This window comes from Lepidochelys kempii, chromosome 2, assembly GCF_965140265.1.
Source record: "Lepidochelys kempii isolate rLepKem1 chromosome 2, rLepKem1.hap2, whole genome shotgun sequence".
Classification (NCBI taxonomy): domain Eukaryota; kingdom Metazoa; phylum Chordata; order Testudines; family Cheloniidae; genus Lepidochelys; species Lepidochelys kempii.
In genome coordinates, this window is record NC_133257.1 from 205,768,094 (window position 1) to 205,786,038 (window position 17,945).

A 17,945-nucleotide genomic window follows, 5' to 3' on the forward strand; every position below is an offset into this window, starting at 1 on the left:
CTGAAACCTTTTCCCAACCTCCAAGGTTGAGAACCCATGAACTCCAAGAAAGAAGCAACCCGACTCTTAAAAGTCTCAGTTGGTAATTTGCATATTGCAAACTCTTTGGGGCAAGGACTTTTGTATTCCTCTGCATTTCAGACCGGCCGACGCCCTGCCGGGCACAACCACACTGTAAAGAAATAATGACAAATCCGCCTTTCACAGTAATCCCAAGGCATTACCACCAGCCCACGAGGAGATCGGGGAAGTCCTACCCCATTCCCGTCACCCCCGGCTCACAGGGACGCGAAAAAGCCCACAAAGAGGGGCTGCCAATGTGGCCCCATCGACCCCCTTGCCTGGGCAGGGAGCTGACCTGACTAGTCCCTGTTGCACGGCGAGTGCCCAAGCGCAGGGATGTCCCTGGCTCGGAACAACCGCGGAGTCTTGAAACAACCCGCGGCGAGGCCGGGGCCGGAGGCCCCTTCGCTGCCCCTTTACTCTCGGGCGCGGCGTCCCATCCCCGCTGGAGGATTGAGGGGGCTACCTGACTTGTCACACGGCCGCGTTACCCGCGGGAGGCGCCGTCGCTCTGCCCGCAGCACCGCGGCAGCCAGCCAGCACCAACGTGTGTCTCTATCCCGCTCTTCCCCCGCTTCCTTTCGCCGCCTGCGAAGTGAAAGGAAAACACCGCCCGCAGCAGCAGCAGCAGCCGCCGCCTCCCCACCCCGCTCCCCCCTTCGGCTGGCAGGCAGGAGATTGCCGGGGCGGGAGACACAGACACACGCTCGCCCTGGCAAACGAAAACAAACTAAGGCAACAGCGGCATGGAAGCGCCGCAAAGCAGCAGCACCGGGGGGCTGCCGAGCCGGGGGGCAGGTTCCTGCCGAGCAAACGAACCCCGGGGATGCGGGGAGAGAAACTTACCGGAGGAAACCGAGGAGCCGGACAAACTGGAGTTACTGGACGCTGCCATCCTCCCTCCTCCTCGCCCCTTAGCTCCTAGCCCCGCTGCTACTCCGGCGTCTGCTGCTGCTGCTGCCTGGCTGCCGCCGCTGTCCCCAACCCATTGCCAAGTGCGGGCGCCGCACCGTGCGAAGCAGCCGCCGCCGCCGCCGGGGCAGCGCTTCCTGTTCGGCCAGCGAGCGAGCTGCGGCCGGTGGCTTGGCTGCGCGCCGCTCAGGCGTCGCAGGGCTCTGCTGCTGCTGCCGCTGCTGCGTGCAGACGCCGCTCGGCAGCGGGGCAGGGAAAAGGCCCCGCGGCGCTTCCAGTTGCCTCCTCTCCGCCTGGGGCGCGGGGAGTTCCCTGGTGGCCGTGCCCAGAGCCGCCCCCGCCAGCTCCGTCCCGCCCGCCCCGCGCCTCAGCCTCCGCCTCCTGCCGGGCAGCGCTGACAGCCGGGCGCAGCCCCACGCCCCCGCCCCCGCCTCCGCCTCAGCCCCCCTCGCGCACACAAAGGAAGGAGCGCGGAGCCGGGCTGACAGCCCCTGGCTGAGGCAGGGTGGGTCTGAGGCGCGCAGCCCGAGGCGGGAAGGAAGCCCGGGGAAGCAACCAGCGCCCGCTGCCGATACTCCTGCCGCTGCCTGGCACTGGGCGGCTCCTTCCTCCAGGTGCCAAACGCGGGCCACCTTCTGCCTGCCGGGGGGAGCCGGGACGCGCTTCCCCAGCCCTGCCCAGTGCAGGAGCGGGCAGGGTGGTGCCTGTTGAGCACTCACTGCTCCAGCCGGGGACACGGGAAGACCCGCCAGGGGCGGCGGCGATTAAGGATCGTCTTTGTTCCCGGGTGGCTCACGCAGCAGTTGCATCTGCTAAGCTCCTGCAGAGCGCGTTGGCTTGGAGTCTTTCTCCCCTTCCCCCGCGCCCACCCTGAGCTGCCATCACCTTGTCTGTCAGCTCCCCCGTTGTAACTAGAGCTAGACAATACAATCCAGACACCCTGGGTGACTTCAGTGAGATTCCAAACGTGGAGCAAATGTTTTCCTTTTTCTGTTTCTTTCCCTCTCTCTTCTCCTGCCTAGTGTTTGTCTTACCTTTCTTCAAGGTGCCTGACTTTCTTTCCTCTTACAAAACTCTTCCTTCTCTGCCCCCTTTGTCTTTCATTGTTTTGTGTTTACTGACACCTTTCCTTTCTCTTTCCATCTGTACAGAACACAATCCACTGGGTACCATTAAAATCTTAAAATGGATTGCCTGTGGCAGTTACATTTAGTATAGTGTCACCCATCCTAAGCATAGGAAATACCCTAAATATCATGGGATAGAACAGTGGTTCTCAACCATTTTCCCCAAACCCCTTTTCCAGACCTCTCACATATATTGGATTTTGCAGCATATTCCATATTTGGTTGGATCCTGCTGCCTATTTTGCAGCACTAGGGAGGCAGGCAGTATTCTACAGCTGGAGAGAAAGAGACTTCTTAGCCAAATACTCTATAGCCTAAAGAAAAATCCATTGAGCTAGAAGGAAATCATGAGTTCAGATCTCATCTATTCTAGCTACTCTTTAAATTTCCATGCATTTCGCAGACCTTATTACTTACCAAGTCCTTGTATTCATAGAATGGATATGAGAAGGCCTCCTCCATCATATAAACAGAGCAGTTGTCTTTTCAAGCAGAGTTAGGACTAGAGTTCAAATCTCTCACATAACACACACGTCTTATCCTCCAGGCCATACTAGCTTTCAGAATGAATGTGCCCAATATATGTGCTTTCAAAATCCTCTAATAATTATATCCCCCTCCCAGAGTCAGGAAGAGGAACCAGAACTCCAATATCCTACAACTTTCTTCTGAATAGTTGTGTGACTTCTGGCAAAATGTTTGTCAACCTCCAGCCACTAGTAGCTAGATCACATAACCAATAATGGTCATTCCTATAGTGGTAGTGGTCTGAGCTAAGGATCTGAAAATTCAGCTTTCAAACTCTGCTGATGATCCATGTCAGGGAGCTTTCTGGTTGCATGTGATAGAATTTTTATTTCCAGTTCTCTCTCTCTCTCACTCTCTCTCTCTGTATATATATATATAAACTGGTTTATTTAATCCACACAGTGAGAAAACAAACTTTAAAGCAGGTTTTATTATTACAAACCATTATAATCTGTAAATTATGGTGTTACACATAAAATATAGGTGTTCCACATTTTGGTTATTTGTCAAACATTTTGGTTGCTGGTGTCTCACAATGTAAAATTTAACATTGTCCGAGAGTAAAATGAGAAGGGAGAGGTTCTTGTGCACTCTTGACACCTGTTTTCAACCCCCAGGGGATTATGACCCCAGTTGGAGAAGTCATGGTATAGGACTGGTAAATATCAAGATTATAATGGTGTTCACTGAAGGGGTGCGTAGTGCTTTGCAATGGTATCTACTCCTCGCTTGTATTCTGGTGTCCTTCTCCCTTCACACTTTGTCTTCTGATCCAGTGTCTGCCTGCCTCCACCCACCCAATTAACAGAACCTGCACTACAAGGGAGTAGCTGAGACACAGAGAGGTAGTCTTACAAATTTCCCATCCAGAAAGAAAGTAATAGTGAATTATACAGGGTTCCCAAACTGTAGCAATTTGAATAGAGCTGGAAGTACACCACAGTTTCCTCTGAATATTTGTTCACAATTATAAATCAATTTGCACTGTCTGTGTTCACATACAATTAATATTTACTTTCTGTGAATATTCTAGTGATCAGGTTTGCTTACAGGAATGTTAATGAAACTAATACATTTTAAGCAGATGTTGGAGAATATTAATGGAAAGTGAACTTTTTTTTCTTTATCTGTGAGTAATCACACCAGAAATCTTATTCTAAGATTCCAGTCTGGGAAGCGAGAGTTACATGTGATCTGTGTTCAGTCAAGACAACCATTTTTGTCATTGCTTTGCTGACCAGAAGGCCTTTTCCAGACATTTGGTTGCCACTTTGATGACATTTGTTGTGCTTACGCACGTAGCAGGGGAGACCGCAAGCAGGGTATCATCTCCTCCCCCACCATGACCTAGAACACCTCCTCACCACCAGCTAAAATCAAGAAAACCTTTCTGGTGTCATCTCACAGCCCTCCTTGTGGAAGATAAGCATGTTCACAGAAGATGATCTGAAGCCTGGGCGGCTGCTGACATACCAAACAAAAATCTAATTGATGACCCAAATGTGCAAGTGTCATCCTCCCCATGGTGTATACAGAGAGCTCTAATCCGTATCCGCACCCGCACCCAACAGTAAGCTCACACTTACTCCATAGATCGAAAGTGAGGGAATCACCGAACTGTGGTATGTGGCAAACTGTTAGACACATCCCGGATGATTGCCCAATTTATGCTCATCCTGGAGGTGTTGGAGCCATTCACATGAGTACCCCCTCTGCTCTAGGCTGGATAAGAGATCTTAGGATCCAAATGCAGTCATGTTGTTCCTTTCATTGTTCTACGTTTGCCAGACGAAAAAAGAAGTCAAGACAACTTGGATTTTAATCTTCATGATGAATTGCTCATTGATGAGCTATAGACTAAGCGTAATTAGGCAAATAATTAAAATAATGAATTAATTCAAGAAATTCATAATTTGTTCAAACACTTTGCAAAGAACAAAATTTAAAATTGCCAATTAATAATACATTATTTGTCCAGGTTTAAATGTAAGTGAGGAAAGAGTTACATTTTTTAAAAAGTGGGATTGTAAAGGTCTCATTGAGAGATACACAGCAAAGTCATTTCTTATAAGAACGAAATACTCCAGTAACTGTCTTCAAAAATAACTCAAATGAGGGAGTCTCTCTCCAAAATCAATGAGACTTGACAGATCTGGTTATGAAATACTGTGATTTTGAAGGTAAAGAAATTGTTGAAATTTGTGATACAGCAGATGTGAGGCTATGTCATATCCATTCCAACAATGTTCAAAATTAAATTAATACAGTTCAGGGAAATGTCCAATAGATTAAAAGAGCTATTTCACACTCCAAGACATGATAATCTCTTTATTCAATGGAAAAGAGTATGTAAGACCGTGACATTTAGAAAGTATTAGATCAAAGGAGACACAAACTTAAAAAAAAAAACCAGAAGTGCAAAATGTATTCTGTGTTCTACAGTACAGTTCCAAATGTTATTTTAAAGAGCATGTAAGCAGATTCCATCCTGCTCCACAGTATGCATACACTGAATATAGTCCAAAATTAACCATTCCTGAGTTTTGGTTTATCAGGTACTCAGATAACTGCAACAAAACATAAACCTCAATCTAATCTTTCATCTTGCAATGGACTATGCCTAAATTTTCCATATATCCAGACTTCCTGTATCCTAGTACTCTCTGATCCTGATAAAAGTTCCCACTCCCATCCTGATTGGAGCTAAATGAAGCCACCTGCCAGTATGAGGGTACTAATTTACTCTGCATCTTTATAAAGGGTTTCAGCTTGTCAATTTAGGGTTACTCAGCAATAAAGCCTGTTACAGAGACACTATCATCAACATTAATAGTGACCTGCAATAGAAAAAGATCAACCTTTTTTGCTTATGTATTATGCATGAAGATGATCTGAAAGCTTATTTTCCACACAGGTGGGATTTCTTGAAGCATTCAATATTGGCCATACTCTGCTTTCATTGAAGTCAATGATTAAATTCCAAGAATTTCTGTACCATTATTTAATTGAGAGAGACAAGGTGGGCGAGTTAATATCTTTTATTGACCAATTTATTTTGGTGAAAGACAAGCTTTTGAGCTCCACACCAAGCAACCTTAACTTAATGTTAACAATGGTTTTTATTGTTAATTGACTTTGTGTTTGCAAACAAAAGGGGAAAAATAAAAGAGTCTCAAAGGTTTATACTGCAATCTGTGTAGTACAAAGTCTGCCAGGATTTATCAGAGATTATTTAAATAGTACGACCCATAGGTGCAGAGGTTCAACCATGTGGATTCAATTGCAGAATTATAAACAGATATTGTTTGGAAATTCTCAATGTTTTTTGCTGAAAAATACCTAGTTGTCAAAACTGAAACTGTTAATAGGAAAGGGTCAGTTTCAATAAGTTTTCCTACTCAAAAAACTTAGAAATTGTCAATGAATAATTTCATTTTTTTGGTTCAAATTAGTTAGTTTAGAACTATAATTTTTAATACCAATAAAAGAAAAGAGGCCAAAATCAAAATGCACTGTTTCAAAATCAAAACATTTCAATTGACCCATCTGTGTTTTTGATTTGGTTTTGGTTTGTCAATTCACTAGATTTTTTTGAGATTTAAACTTTTTGTCCTGATTCAGGACAGGAAAAAAAATTCAAAAGTTCTTGTGGGTTGGGAAAACCATTTTCTGCCCAGCCCTAATTATAAACTCTTTGGAATAGGGGCTCTCTTTCTTTTTATGGTACCAATCCTGCAGACATCCATGACTTAGCCCCTATGTATAGTTCCACGGACTTTAGTGGAACCCCTCATGTAAATACAATTATGCACATATGTGTTTGTAGGATCAGGGCCTATGTTTGGGGAGTACCCAGACAACAGGCCACAATCCTGACTTCAGCTTTTGAAGTGCTACTGTCACACAAAGGAGAGGGGCAAGAATCTTTCTTTTCCTCAACAGCCTACATTGTTTTCTTCCCTTTTGACAATAAAGCTTATCATATATTTAACACTAACTAGCTCTTACAGTAATTTGTACAAAGTAGACAATTTTATTGCCAACTCAAAGGCCTCTTATTTGAGCTTCTCTCTTATTGCTCCACCAAAAGATCTCCTTTATTTAGAGTTGCCAAAAAAATGTCTACAGTCATACAGGCATGGATTAAAAGGAAATACGTTATTAGCTAGGTAGGTAAAATTCCACCCTTTAATACTGTGATAATCTTGAAGCTGGACTGGATTTACCAATGAAGGTGCAAAGAGGTACAAGTTATGAATCCCTGTGTGAACCTGGCCCCCTGAACCCCAGACAATTCACCCAAAGAAACCAAGTACTTGAATTGTCATCTTCCTTCTTTTGGGTTTCTGTGAGAGGGAAGCTGTTTACTTTCTAAGGGGTCCCACAGGACTGACTGGCAACAGAGGGTGAAGAGGATGTGTTGGATCAAGGCAGCCCTGGCCTCTCTCCCTCACCTCCTACTCCCATTTTGGGCTATGATGGCCTCCGGGGCAAGCCACTTTGCACCTATGCAGCCATATCCATGGGGTCCTTTCTAATTACAGGAGACTAGAATGTGATATTGTGCTGGTAGAACCCAGATTTACCCTAGCTGAATCTAGTCCACTGAAGTTATTATAGCAAAGTAGCAATGACATAATATACATTAACAACTGGAGTTTTCATAACCTAGCTAAACAAGTTTCTCCCAGAATGAATCCTGACCCACAATCTCAGGCTGAGGGTAAATATTTTGCCTAACTTGAAAATGTTTGGGTCCGGTTATACAACTAATAATAAAAAGTTTGGCCAACTGATTTGCTTATAGGAATAAAAATATAAACACTCTGAATAAGAAGAGTGTGACATTTGACACAATGATTGAGTGTTGTCAAAGACATAAAACACTAATCCATCTTTTGATGTTTATATTGCCTAACATGAAAAGCAGGAAATACATAACATCAAAGGTTGAATAATGCGTGGGGAATGAGGAAGAGACCTTCATAAGTAATATATAACCAACATTTGTATATTGTGCAGAAATTTGAAGTTTTACTCATTATGAGCACAAGCTTTAATGAGTAAAATGCACTAAAACATCAGTAAACAGCAGATGCATACTGTATTCAGGTATGAATTAATTATGTGAGTCACAGTGGCTTACAGCAGCAGCTCTAGATGCAGTTCAGGACTCTGTGTGATGAAACAGTCTCTCTGTCTCCTTTCCAAAAATAAAGAATCAGTGAACTTCTATTTTTGTCCCTCCTCCTCTAATTGAAGGCAAGCCTAGAGATATTAGATAACTACTAACTCTGCCAGTACCATTTGACATTATTGATCTGACTACCACTTGTAGACTCAGACTTACAGACTTTAAGGCCAGAAGGAGCCATCAGGATCATCTAGTCTGACCTCCTGCATGTTGCAGGCCACAGAACCTCACCCACCCACTCCTGTAATAGATTTCTAACCTCTGGCTGAGTTACTGAAGTCCTCAAATCATGATTTAAAGACTTTAAGTTACAGAGAATCTACCATTTACACCAGTTTAAACTTTCAAGTGATCTGTACCCCATGCTGCAAAGGAAGGGGAAAGAATTATCTGTAGTAACTCAGAGTCCTTCCCAGCTAGTGTCCCATCAACAGCTGTCAAGGTTCCTTCCCCACTCTGATCTCTAGGGTACAGATGTGGGGACCTGCATGAAAACTTCCTAAGCTTAATTTTACCAGCTTAGGTTAAAACTTCCCCAAGGTACAAACTATTTTACCCTTTGCCCTGGGACTTCCACTGCCACCACCAAACTTTATCTGGGTTCCCAGGAAAACGTAGTTTGGAAATGTCTTTCACCCCAAAATCCTCCCAACCCTTGCACCCCACTTCCTGGGGAAGGTTTGGTAAAAATCCTCACCAATTTGCATAGGTGACCACAGACCCAAACCCTTGGATCTTAGAAAAATGAAAAAAGCATTCAGTTTTCTTACAAGACGACTTTTAATAGAAGTAAAAAAGAATCACCTCTGTAAAATCAGGATGGTAAATCCTTACAGGGTAATTAGATTCAAAACATAGAGAATCCCTCTAGGCAAAATCTTAAGTTACAAAAAAGACACACAGACAGGAATAGTCATTCTATTCAGCACAGCTATTTTCTCAGCCATTTAAAGAAATCATAATCTAACACATACCTAGCTAGATTACTTGCTAAGTTCTAAGACTCCATTCCTGTTCTGTCCCCTGCAAAAGCATCACACAGACAGACACAGATCCTTTGTTTTTCTCCCTCCTCCCAGCTTTTGAAAGTATCTTGTCTCCTCATTGGTCATTTTGGTCAGGTGCCAGCGAGGTTACCTTTAGCTTCTTAACCCTTTACAGGTGAGAGGATTTTTCCTCTGTCCAGGAGGGATTTTAAAGTGGTTTACCCTTCCCTTTATATTTATGACAACAGCCATTGGAGATATTTGCTGCTAGCAGTCTTAGATTGGCTACATGCCATTATAGGCGGCAGGGCTGTCTCTGGGGGGCTGTGGGGCCCGGGACAACCCCCCCTTCCGCCCTAGGCCCCACCCCCACCCCACCCCTTCCCCCAAGCCCCTGCACTGCCTCTGCTCCACCTCTTTCTGGCTTCCTCCCCCTCCCCTGAGCAATGCAGGGAGCAGGCAGGGTGGAGTGAGACAGGTTGGGGTCGCCGCTGCTGCTGAGTGTGGGCCCAACCCCTGCTGCCAGCACAAGGCCCCCCGCTAACTCCCCGGGCCAGCCTGGCCCCCCACACCCTAAACCCGCCCCCCCGGCCAGCCTAGCACCCCCCACACGACACACACACACACACACAGAGCCGTCCCTAGGGTAAAGCAATTCAGGGTGGCCGCCATGGGGCCCCCCAAAGCGCAGGGCCTCCTGATCATAGGCAGTCTCATCATACCATCCCCTCCAAACACTTATCAAGCTCAGGCTTGAAGCCCCACTGCTCCCCTTGGAAGGCTGTTCCAGAACTTTACTTCTCTGATGGTTAGAAACCTTCATCTAATTTCAAGCATAAACTTGTTGATGGACAGTTTATATCCATTTGGTCTTGTAGCCACATTGGCACTTAACTTTAATAACTCCCCTCCCTCCCTAGTATCCCTCTGATGTATTTATAAAACGCAATCATATCTCCCCTCAGCCTTCTTTTGGTTAGGCTGAAAAAGCCAAGCTCTTTGAGTCTCGTCCCATAAGACAGGTTTTCCATTCCTCGGATCATCCTAGTAGCCCTTCTCTGCCCCTGTTCCAGTTTGAATTCATTTTTCTTAAACATGGGAGACCAGAACTGCACATAGTATTACAGATGAGATCTCACCAATTCCTTGTATAATGGTACACTAACACTGCCATTTCTCTAGTGGAAATACCTTGCCTGACTGCATGAGCCTTTTTTAGAGACGCATCACATTGGTGGCTCATAGTCATCCAGTGATCAACTAATACACCCACATCTTTCTTCTATTTGTAATGGAGACCTTGGGGGGTGAGGTGTCTTTGTGGTTAGCACACCTAGTATCCCTTCCTGGTGGATTGGTCTTACAGTTCTGGTCCCCCTTTAATCAGAGGTGCAGTGAGATGGACAAGTGGGTTGAGTCCCTTCTGCAGTGGGGGCAGTGGAAGTGGAGGCCAGGCCTACCCACTCCACTGGCTCTGACCCAGGACTCTAGGAGGGTCAACAGTATCTGGCCCCCAGAGGTGCCTTCTGAGTTACTCTCCCTGCATCATTTCCTACTGCTGCTTCTCTCTCCCTGCTCTCAGTCCCAGATAAGGTGAGAAGAAAGAGAAAGGATAACCAAACCAGCAGCCCCAGCCAGGCTCAGTTTATAGTCTTACTCCCTCCTGGAGGCTTCTTCAGCACCCTTGTCACAAGCTTTCAGAGTAGGTCAGTCCTCCCCAACCTCCCTCCTTCTGAGCTGGGTTGCATCCTTGGTGTATGGGTTTCCTGGATCTAGCACTGTCTTTAACCCCGTCTGCCCCAGTATGGGGTTTGTATACTCCATGCACTCCCACCTCTCATAACCATGTTCTCCCATATGTCTTTTCTTTTTTTCCTCTTTATTTACATGTCATGTTTTGACTTAATCTTAGATTGTGGGCTCTTTGGGGCAAGGACTGTCCTTGTGTTGTTTGTTTGTACAGCAGTTAGCACAATGGGGCTCTCTGATCCTGGATTAAGGTTCTTGGGCACTACGACAAAACCAATATTAATAATTAAAGCATTTTGATATACTGGCACCAAATACATTATTATGAGTAGAAGGAGTCAAACAAAACATTTTTGTCAAAAATTTTTGATGACAAGCAGGAAAAAAAGTTAATTTTCATGCTATTTTTTACTTGTTCCCAAAGAAGGCTCTAATTACAAGTACTGTAACAGCTTTCAGATTGGCTCCAACCTACTGTCATTTCATCTGTAAAAGTCCCATTCAAGTAAACATAATTTTTAAAATTCAAATTGATTTGAAGGTGGCTCCTTTATCACAAAGAAAATAGAGCTCTTTCTCTGCAAGAACTTAGACCAGAGATGAAGCCCTTAAAGCAAACTAAGGCCAGCTCTTCAAAGGGATCAATGGAAGTCAAGTACCTAAATATCTTTGAGGATCTGGGCCTACGGCTCCTGTTCAACAAGATACTTAAGCACATGCCTCAATGGGACTACTTGTGTACTTACAATGGGACACATGCTAAGGTTCTTGCTGAATCAGGGCCTAAGTGAAAAATACCATACAAACGACTGATTCAAAAAATATTTTATGTAATTTTATAAAGTGACTAAGTGATACATGAACAATATTTATAAATCATCAATCAATTATTTTAATGAGGGTTAGATCGGGCACTTAGGGTGAAATACTACTCCACTGAGTGGGAGTTTTGCCATTGACTTCATTGGAGTCAGGATTTCACACATACTGTTTATGAACATTAATAACTCTGAGTAGTGAAGTCTTCTGTTTTTCCACAGAACAGAATCAGACCAGTACATCATGAACAGGGAAAATACAATTTTCCCCACACCACCCTTCCAATGTATCTTGTTTCTGACCTGAAAGGACCACATCTTGGTGTGAGAGAGGAGTTTGTATGTCCAATTAGTCCTAGGCTTTCTGCTAAGATTGTCAAAAACAATACCATCACTGTACATTATGGTCTGTGTGGGGAGGGGAGGTGCAATACTTCATACCATTCAGTATCCATTTCTGAAAGGTTTTAATTCTCTTGATAGTGCTAAGCACACTAACCATGAAATATGTTGCACAGTGATACTGAAGAGGGATTTTTATGTGGGAAAATTTTCAGATAGATCACACTTAAATAATGCAATACATTTACATGTCATGTGTTATGCATAACTTTTCTTGACCTTAGGCTTAATTTAAATGTCAGTATAGATAATTGGCCATTCTCCCACAATCCATAATTTCCTCCTACTTGAACCAACGGTGAAGTCATCATGCTGAATTCATGGCATCACAATTACCATGACAATACAGTGATATCAAAGCCTCTGCTTTATGCTCTCATTATAACAGGAGAAGGCGCTTGTTTGACAGCAGAGTTCGGTGAACTGTTCAGTCATTATAGCTTTCTTCCTGTTTGTGAATTGTCTGCAAACATACTAAGATTTTTATTAATTTATTTGCTATTCCAATTTACTCACTGTATTCTTTTTGCAAACAAATTTTAGTCTATGGATTTGTTTGCCAACTGTTCACTACAAATATTCCTTAAAATATGCACAATTCAACAGTCAAATAGTATGATTGGCTACCTAAGTCACATGGAATAAACCTTTACAAATTAATTCTGCTTCTGCCCAAAAGACATTTTATTTCAGCAAGTCTTGAAATTTACTTTCTGCAAATGTTAGCAAAACCAAAACTTTACGGCACTTTTAATTTGCTTTTGGCAATTAAATGTGCACAGACAACAAAGTGTCTATTTAGAAGTAAATGCTCAAGAATAATTTCTCCCTTTATTCTCCCAGCTCTGGTTGTGGGGTAGAATTTTCGTAATGAGACACAAATAGCTGCAACAATAGCAAGGGAGATACAGAAAATTACTACAGAAGAAAACTGCTGCTCATGTTTTTATTTTAAACAAATGTTCTCTCGTAGATCTGCCCCATTGTGAAAGGCTGTCTTTAAAATAATTTTGCATATTGATTTATGCAATTGATTTGTTTATAATGGGACCACTTGAACTTAAATTTATGCATTGGCTTAACTTCAGCATCTTAAATAAGGTATGTACAATAGAGTACCTGAATCTGAACACACTTAAATAGAAATCCTATAGGCTATAAAGGTCTTCCAGTTTTTGTTTTATTATGTTTTTTTTTTTTTTAAATACTGACCATATATCAAATCCTGAGAGTCAGAATTTTTTACTCAGGAAAAACTTCACTTGTGCAACATCCTGCAATAAACCAAGTACCAGCTGAAAAACCTAAATTCCAGTTGGGCATGCTCAGCTCCTCAAAGGATCTGTCTCAACAGGAGTTTGCCAGATTTGTCCCTAATTATTTAGAGTGTGAAATCCTGGCTCCACTGAAGTCAATGGGAGTTTTGCCATTGACTTCAATGAGGCCAAAATTTTACCCATGGTTTCTCTCTCACTGTAACACAATAAAAATTGTGATGCCACAAGGCAACATCAATATAGTTTTATGTACTAGTGGGAAGATAAAATAAATTGGGAAGGACAAATGTTCCTGGTTCTCAAAGGTCAAAATACTCAGTGTTGGTTTTTTCAATAAAAATACTTCTCGGCGGATAATCAAAAATAATATACACCAACTTAGTGCTGTTAAAGAATGAACATACCCCAGCACTCACTATCATGCTAACATTCTGAAACAATCAAAAGTATTTAGTAAAATGCAAATTCTAGTAAAATTTGTTAGAGGTGAGTGCCTCAAATGACGTGATCCTGAAATTGCACATTAAGTTAAACATAAAATACATAAAAAGGCTGTAAATAAAAAGGCTGTGTGTAAATAACATTGACACTTCATGAGCTGGAAGGAGGGGGATTATAAATGTGATTGTGAAATGATTCTGTCCTACAAACTCTAAGTTGATAATATATAGTATATCAAGAGTAATGTTCTAGGACTCTTTGTGGATGCAGAACAAACTCCCCTCCCACTGGAAAAGAAGAATACACACTTTCTGTGGTTATTATAAAGCTCCAGAGAATTTTCTTAAAACATTTTACCACAATCAGGGATCCATTTTCCTATCCCTAGGCTTCTTAACTCTTATATCAATGGTGACTATGTTTTCATGATGAAAAAGAAATTAGAGTCCTTATTTTTTTTTGTTCTGATAAAATGAAATGTTCTTTCCCCATGTTAAAATTATCTTTTATATTGTTAGTCTGCAATATGGGGAAAGCAGGGCATTAGTGACTAAATGAGTCTTGAATTCTTTTTTTCTTTATGATACAGGGCCAAATCCTGCTCCTTTTGATATCAGTGGCTAACTCTTTGAAGCTGGAGTGGATGTTTAGTTATCAATCTTGCTAGCATATGACCAATTACATCCGTAGTCAGGCTGGATAGAAAACCTTCTCATCTAGTATACTGCCTTGTGCACACTGCATTTATGAGCAAGTCACCTCAGATGCTAATGAACAGTCAAACCATATGCAGGCAAATTAATATCGGTAAATGCTTATTTAATTTATACATATAGGCATCTAAAGATAAATTAATGTTTCTGTCACAAGCAGCCTTTATCAAAACTGTCTTAACTGATTTGTCCTGAGGTGCCTGTAAGTACAAAATTAAATGAATTTTAACTGGATATTTGACTAGGTATTTCACATTATCATTATATCATTATCTGTGCATGGATTTATTGTACATGGGATGCTGAGATGGATTTTACATTATTTTTAGTGGTTTTTGTAGGGCAACTGCTTGTATTTATATCCCACAAATTAATATTTATCTCTATCATGGCATCAGAAAAGTAGCTACTGAGATTATTCGATGGATCTTTTGACACTTTTAGAATATGGAATGCTGAACATTAACATTCAACTCAGTTGTAAAAATGATTCCCTAAGGGACGAGGACATCCAATTAATTGGACTACTGTATTTCCTTGTAAATGGGATCTTCTATGGATCACTACAGTGATAGTGAAGCATTAGAACTTCACAGGACACAATGGAGATGCAGCTTTATCTGTTAATGCAGGAGAATCATGAGACCAGGATGTGCACTTTCCATTGTCTGACATACCATCACCAAGATAGGTAAAAGGTGCATGCCTGCTGTTCAAGTGTTTGGAGAGAACTATGGGCATCAGAAAGCTGTTGTCGGACAGATGGCTATTGGAGGATAATTTGATGGAACCCCATTGAATAAAATGCATGTTTTTTGCCTGTAAGCACATAAGAGAAGAATTCCTTCTCCAGAAGAAGCATCAATACAGGGTCATGTGACCCATTTTGGTCCAGGGACTTGATCTGGGCGTGTTGCCCCTGAAAATCTAAAGGAAAGAGCAGTAAAATGGACAGATATGACTAGGAGATTCCATGCCCTATACCAAAGCACATGGGGGAAATGGTTTCATTGGTTTTGGATATGATATCCCGTAAAGGAAGTGTTCTTGCATAAGAACTGGTTATGGCTTTCTGGGCTGGAATAAAGGAATAAACAATCCAAGCAAGCCCAAATGACAACACATAGGAAACCAAAGATGAGGAAGATCCACCAGAGCAGAAAATAAGGTTTCTTCTACCCCGGCAATGTAGGAGAAGAAATCCCACCTTGCTCATGGATGACCTAAGCAAGGTACCTGTTTGGCCAAACTCAGCATACTATTCAAGACCAAACCAAGCCAAGCCCAGGGCCAATAAAGTTTTAGTGACGTTGGGTAACCTCTGGCTATGTACTGAGAGAGTCAAGCTTTTCGCTGTAGATTGGAAATAGAGAGGCCATGACGATATATGATGTTTGAACATACAAAGGGATGAATGTGGACTAGACAGAAGGAGGGCATTACTTTGTGTGGTGCAATTTAGATTAGCAAGGGGTTGTGTCACCACCTACCCTGCAACCTTGGGTGCCTCACAATGCTTTGCTGCTGTAGCTCTCAACCTGGGCTAAACAGCATGCAGGTCACACCCTGAGTGTCTATGGATAGCTGCAACCTACGAGCATCACTCCAGTCACACTCTGACTTCCCTCAGCCTTGATTACCACTTGCAGGGTGATCCCAACACACTCTCAGTCCCAGATTTCCCCCCAAAAAGTGTGTTTTGAACTGTCCAGTCCTCTCCTGGACAGTTCAGGTATTAGAGGTCCTTTGGCCCTGTTTGCTACTTTAATTGGAGTTACCAAACAATTCAGTTTAAACACAACACTGGATTCATTTAGATTAAAGAATAAAACAAGTTTAACTACAAAGAGAGAGATTTTAAGAGAGTACAAGTATAAGGCAGTAAGGTGAGATATGGTTACAAGAGAAATAAAGATAAAACACTTTTAGTAGCTAAAACTTAAACTAGACTTGGTTCAACATAAAATCCTTACCACATGTTCCCAGAAACACTGCTAATCCAATTTTCATGTTGGGATCCCTCCCAAAGTCAAAAGGATGGTTCCTTTGTCTTCTTAGGAGAGAGAGAGAGAGAGAGAAACTGGAAGAGAAAAATGATAACAGTGAGCTGTTTTTGCCCCTCACTTTTATAGTCCACTCACTCTTTGAAATGCATTTTCCTGAGGGTTACCCCTAGATACTGTTCCTTCCAGCTGTGAGGATGGAGACATGGAGTGTCTTAGTGAAAGAAGTTCTATGGTGTTGTTTGCTAAAATGCAGATGTGACCTTTCTGCCAGGTGAAGCCAGCAACAACAAGGGCTGGGTTCAGTATCTAGGGGTTTATTTTCAACAATACAACACAAAACCAGCTGAAGCCCCCATCCAGTCACCTGGGACAATTACACACCACCCCCTGGGCGCCTCTAGGAGGCAATACTTCCCCTCTTGCAAGCACAGAGACAGCGTAGCAAAAACTTTTAATAAAAGGAGGGAATTAACTCAGCATTCATTTGAGAAAACACTGCAACTAGGGCTCATAAACACAAACCACAAGCAAAAGAGCCACCCCCAAGTAAGTTGGGCAGTGTCCTTTTCCCTTCAGGGTCTTAAGTCCAGCAACCCAGAAGTCCTTTTAATGTGTCTGTCCCTTCTCTGTACCCCACTCACAGTTGCTATCCTTTGCCAGTGCAGCCCCAGAGTTCAGAGGCTCATCCGCAGAGTTCACCTCCCACTCTGTCTGAAAGGTGGGGGTGGGGGTGTAAGGAGGTACCTTACACTCTACACTGCTCAGGCACTTGCTCGTCACCCCAACAGCAGATTGCCACATCTCTACAGGGCTCTGCTCTGGCCCTCTCCACCAGCTTCTCTGCTAGTCGCTTGCCATGGCTGTCCACCAGCCACCCTGCTGGTCACACCTCTCTGCCAGCCACACTGCTAGCTGCTTGCCACACCTCTCCACCAGCTACCCACTTGCCAAGATATCTTCAGCTCCCCCCCCCTCCCTCTTTACCACAGCTCTCAGTGATTTCAGCTGTTAGTGGGAGACCCTCACTGCTGGTACACACTAGGCAGTCTCTTACAATATAGACACTGTCCCAAAGAAGATCTAAACCTAAATATCAGTGATTTCAGCTCTACACCATGTAACAAGACTCTCAACTGAATCTAAATTAGCTCTTTTATTATACTATGAAAAAGGCCCAGATCAAATAGTGTTACCCAGGGTTCTTTCAACCCAAAGCTCTTGGTAATTTTTACTCTGTGTGAGGTGGTGTCAGGAAATAAATCAGGGGAGACATGGCCGTCCAACTGATAGATGACTGGCACAAACAGGACAACACAAGAGTGCTTTCACTTAAAGCTAAACTTTACTTAGTCTCAAGCACTTATACACGTCTGCAACAGGTTAGTAAAACACCCCAAACCCTTGATAATTACCAAAGCTGAGTGTGGCTCTCGAGTGGCACAATGGCAGCCCATCTGCTAGTGGGGAACACAAGATGCATCTAGAGGGAGAGTCCAGTCCTGAAGAGTCCCCCTACCTCAAACTTTTTCCCCTTATTTATACATTAGTAATAGAATGACATGTCCCTTAAAACAAACTTGTTAAGTAAGCAGTTTCATTGGTCAAGTGAGAGGTTCCTTCTGATTGTCAATTAACTAGGTGTGGGTTTTTCCAGCATTTGCAGCCTCGAGGCCCCAACAGACATTCCTGGGGCACATCCTGCTCTTCTAAAATGTATGTATCAGCAACT

At 43.1% G+C, this 17,945-nt stretch overlaps 1 protein-coding gene across 4 annotated transcripts in view; it reads right to left on the reverse strand.

The window, feature by feature from the left end:
• The window catches only part of CHN2 (chimerin 2), a 206,746-nt gene extending 205,394 nt beyond the window's left edge, over positions 1–1,352 (reverse strand). For 2 of the 4 annotated variants that reach the window (XM_073333599.1, XM_073333600.1), the window contains exon 1: positions 910–1,351. Coding sequence is in view for 3 of the 4 variants with exons in the window: in XM_073333600.1 (XP_073189701.1) it covers positions 910–958 (49 nt within the window). In the remaining variant the exon portion in view is untranslated. Of the gene's footprint in view, positions 1–909 lie in introns of all 4 variants that reach the window. The other 2 variants (XM_073333598.1, XM_073333597.1) reach the window with 2 other exon arrangements.
• Positions 1,353–17,945: the final 16,593 nt, after the last annotated feature.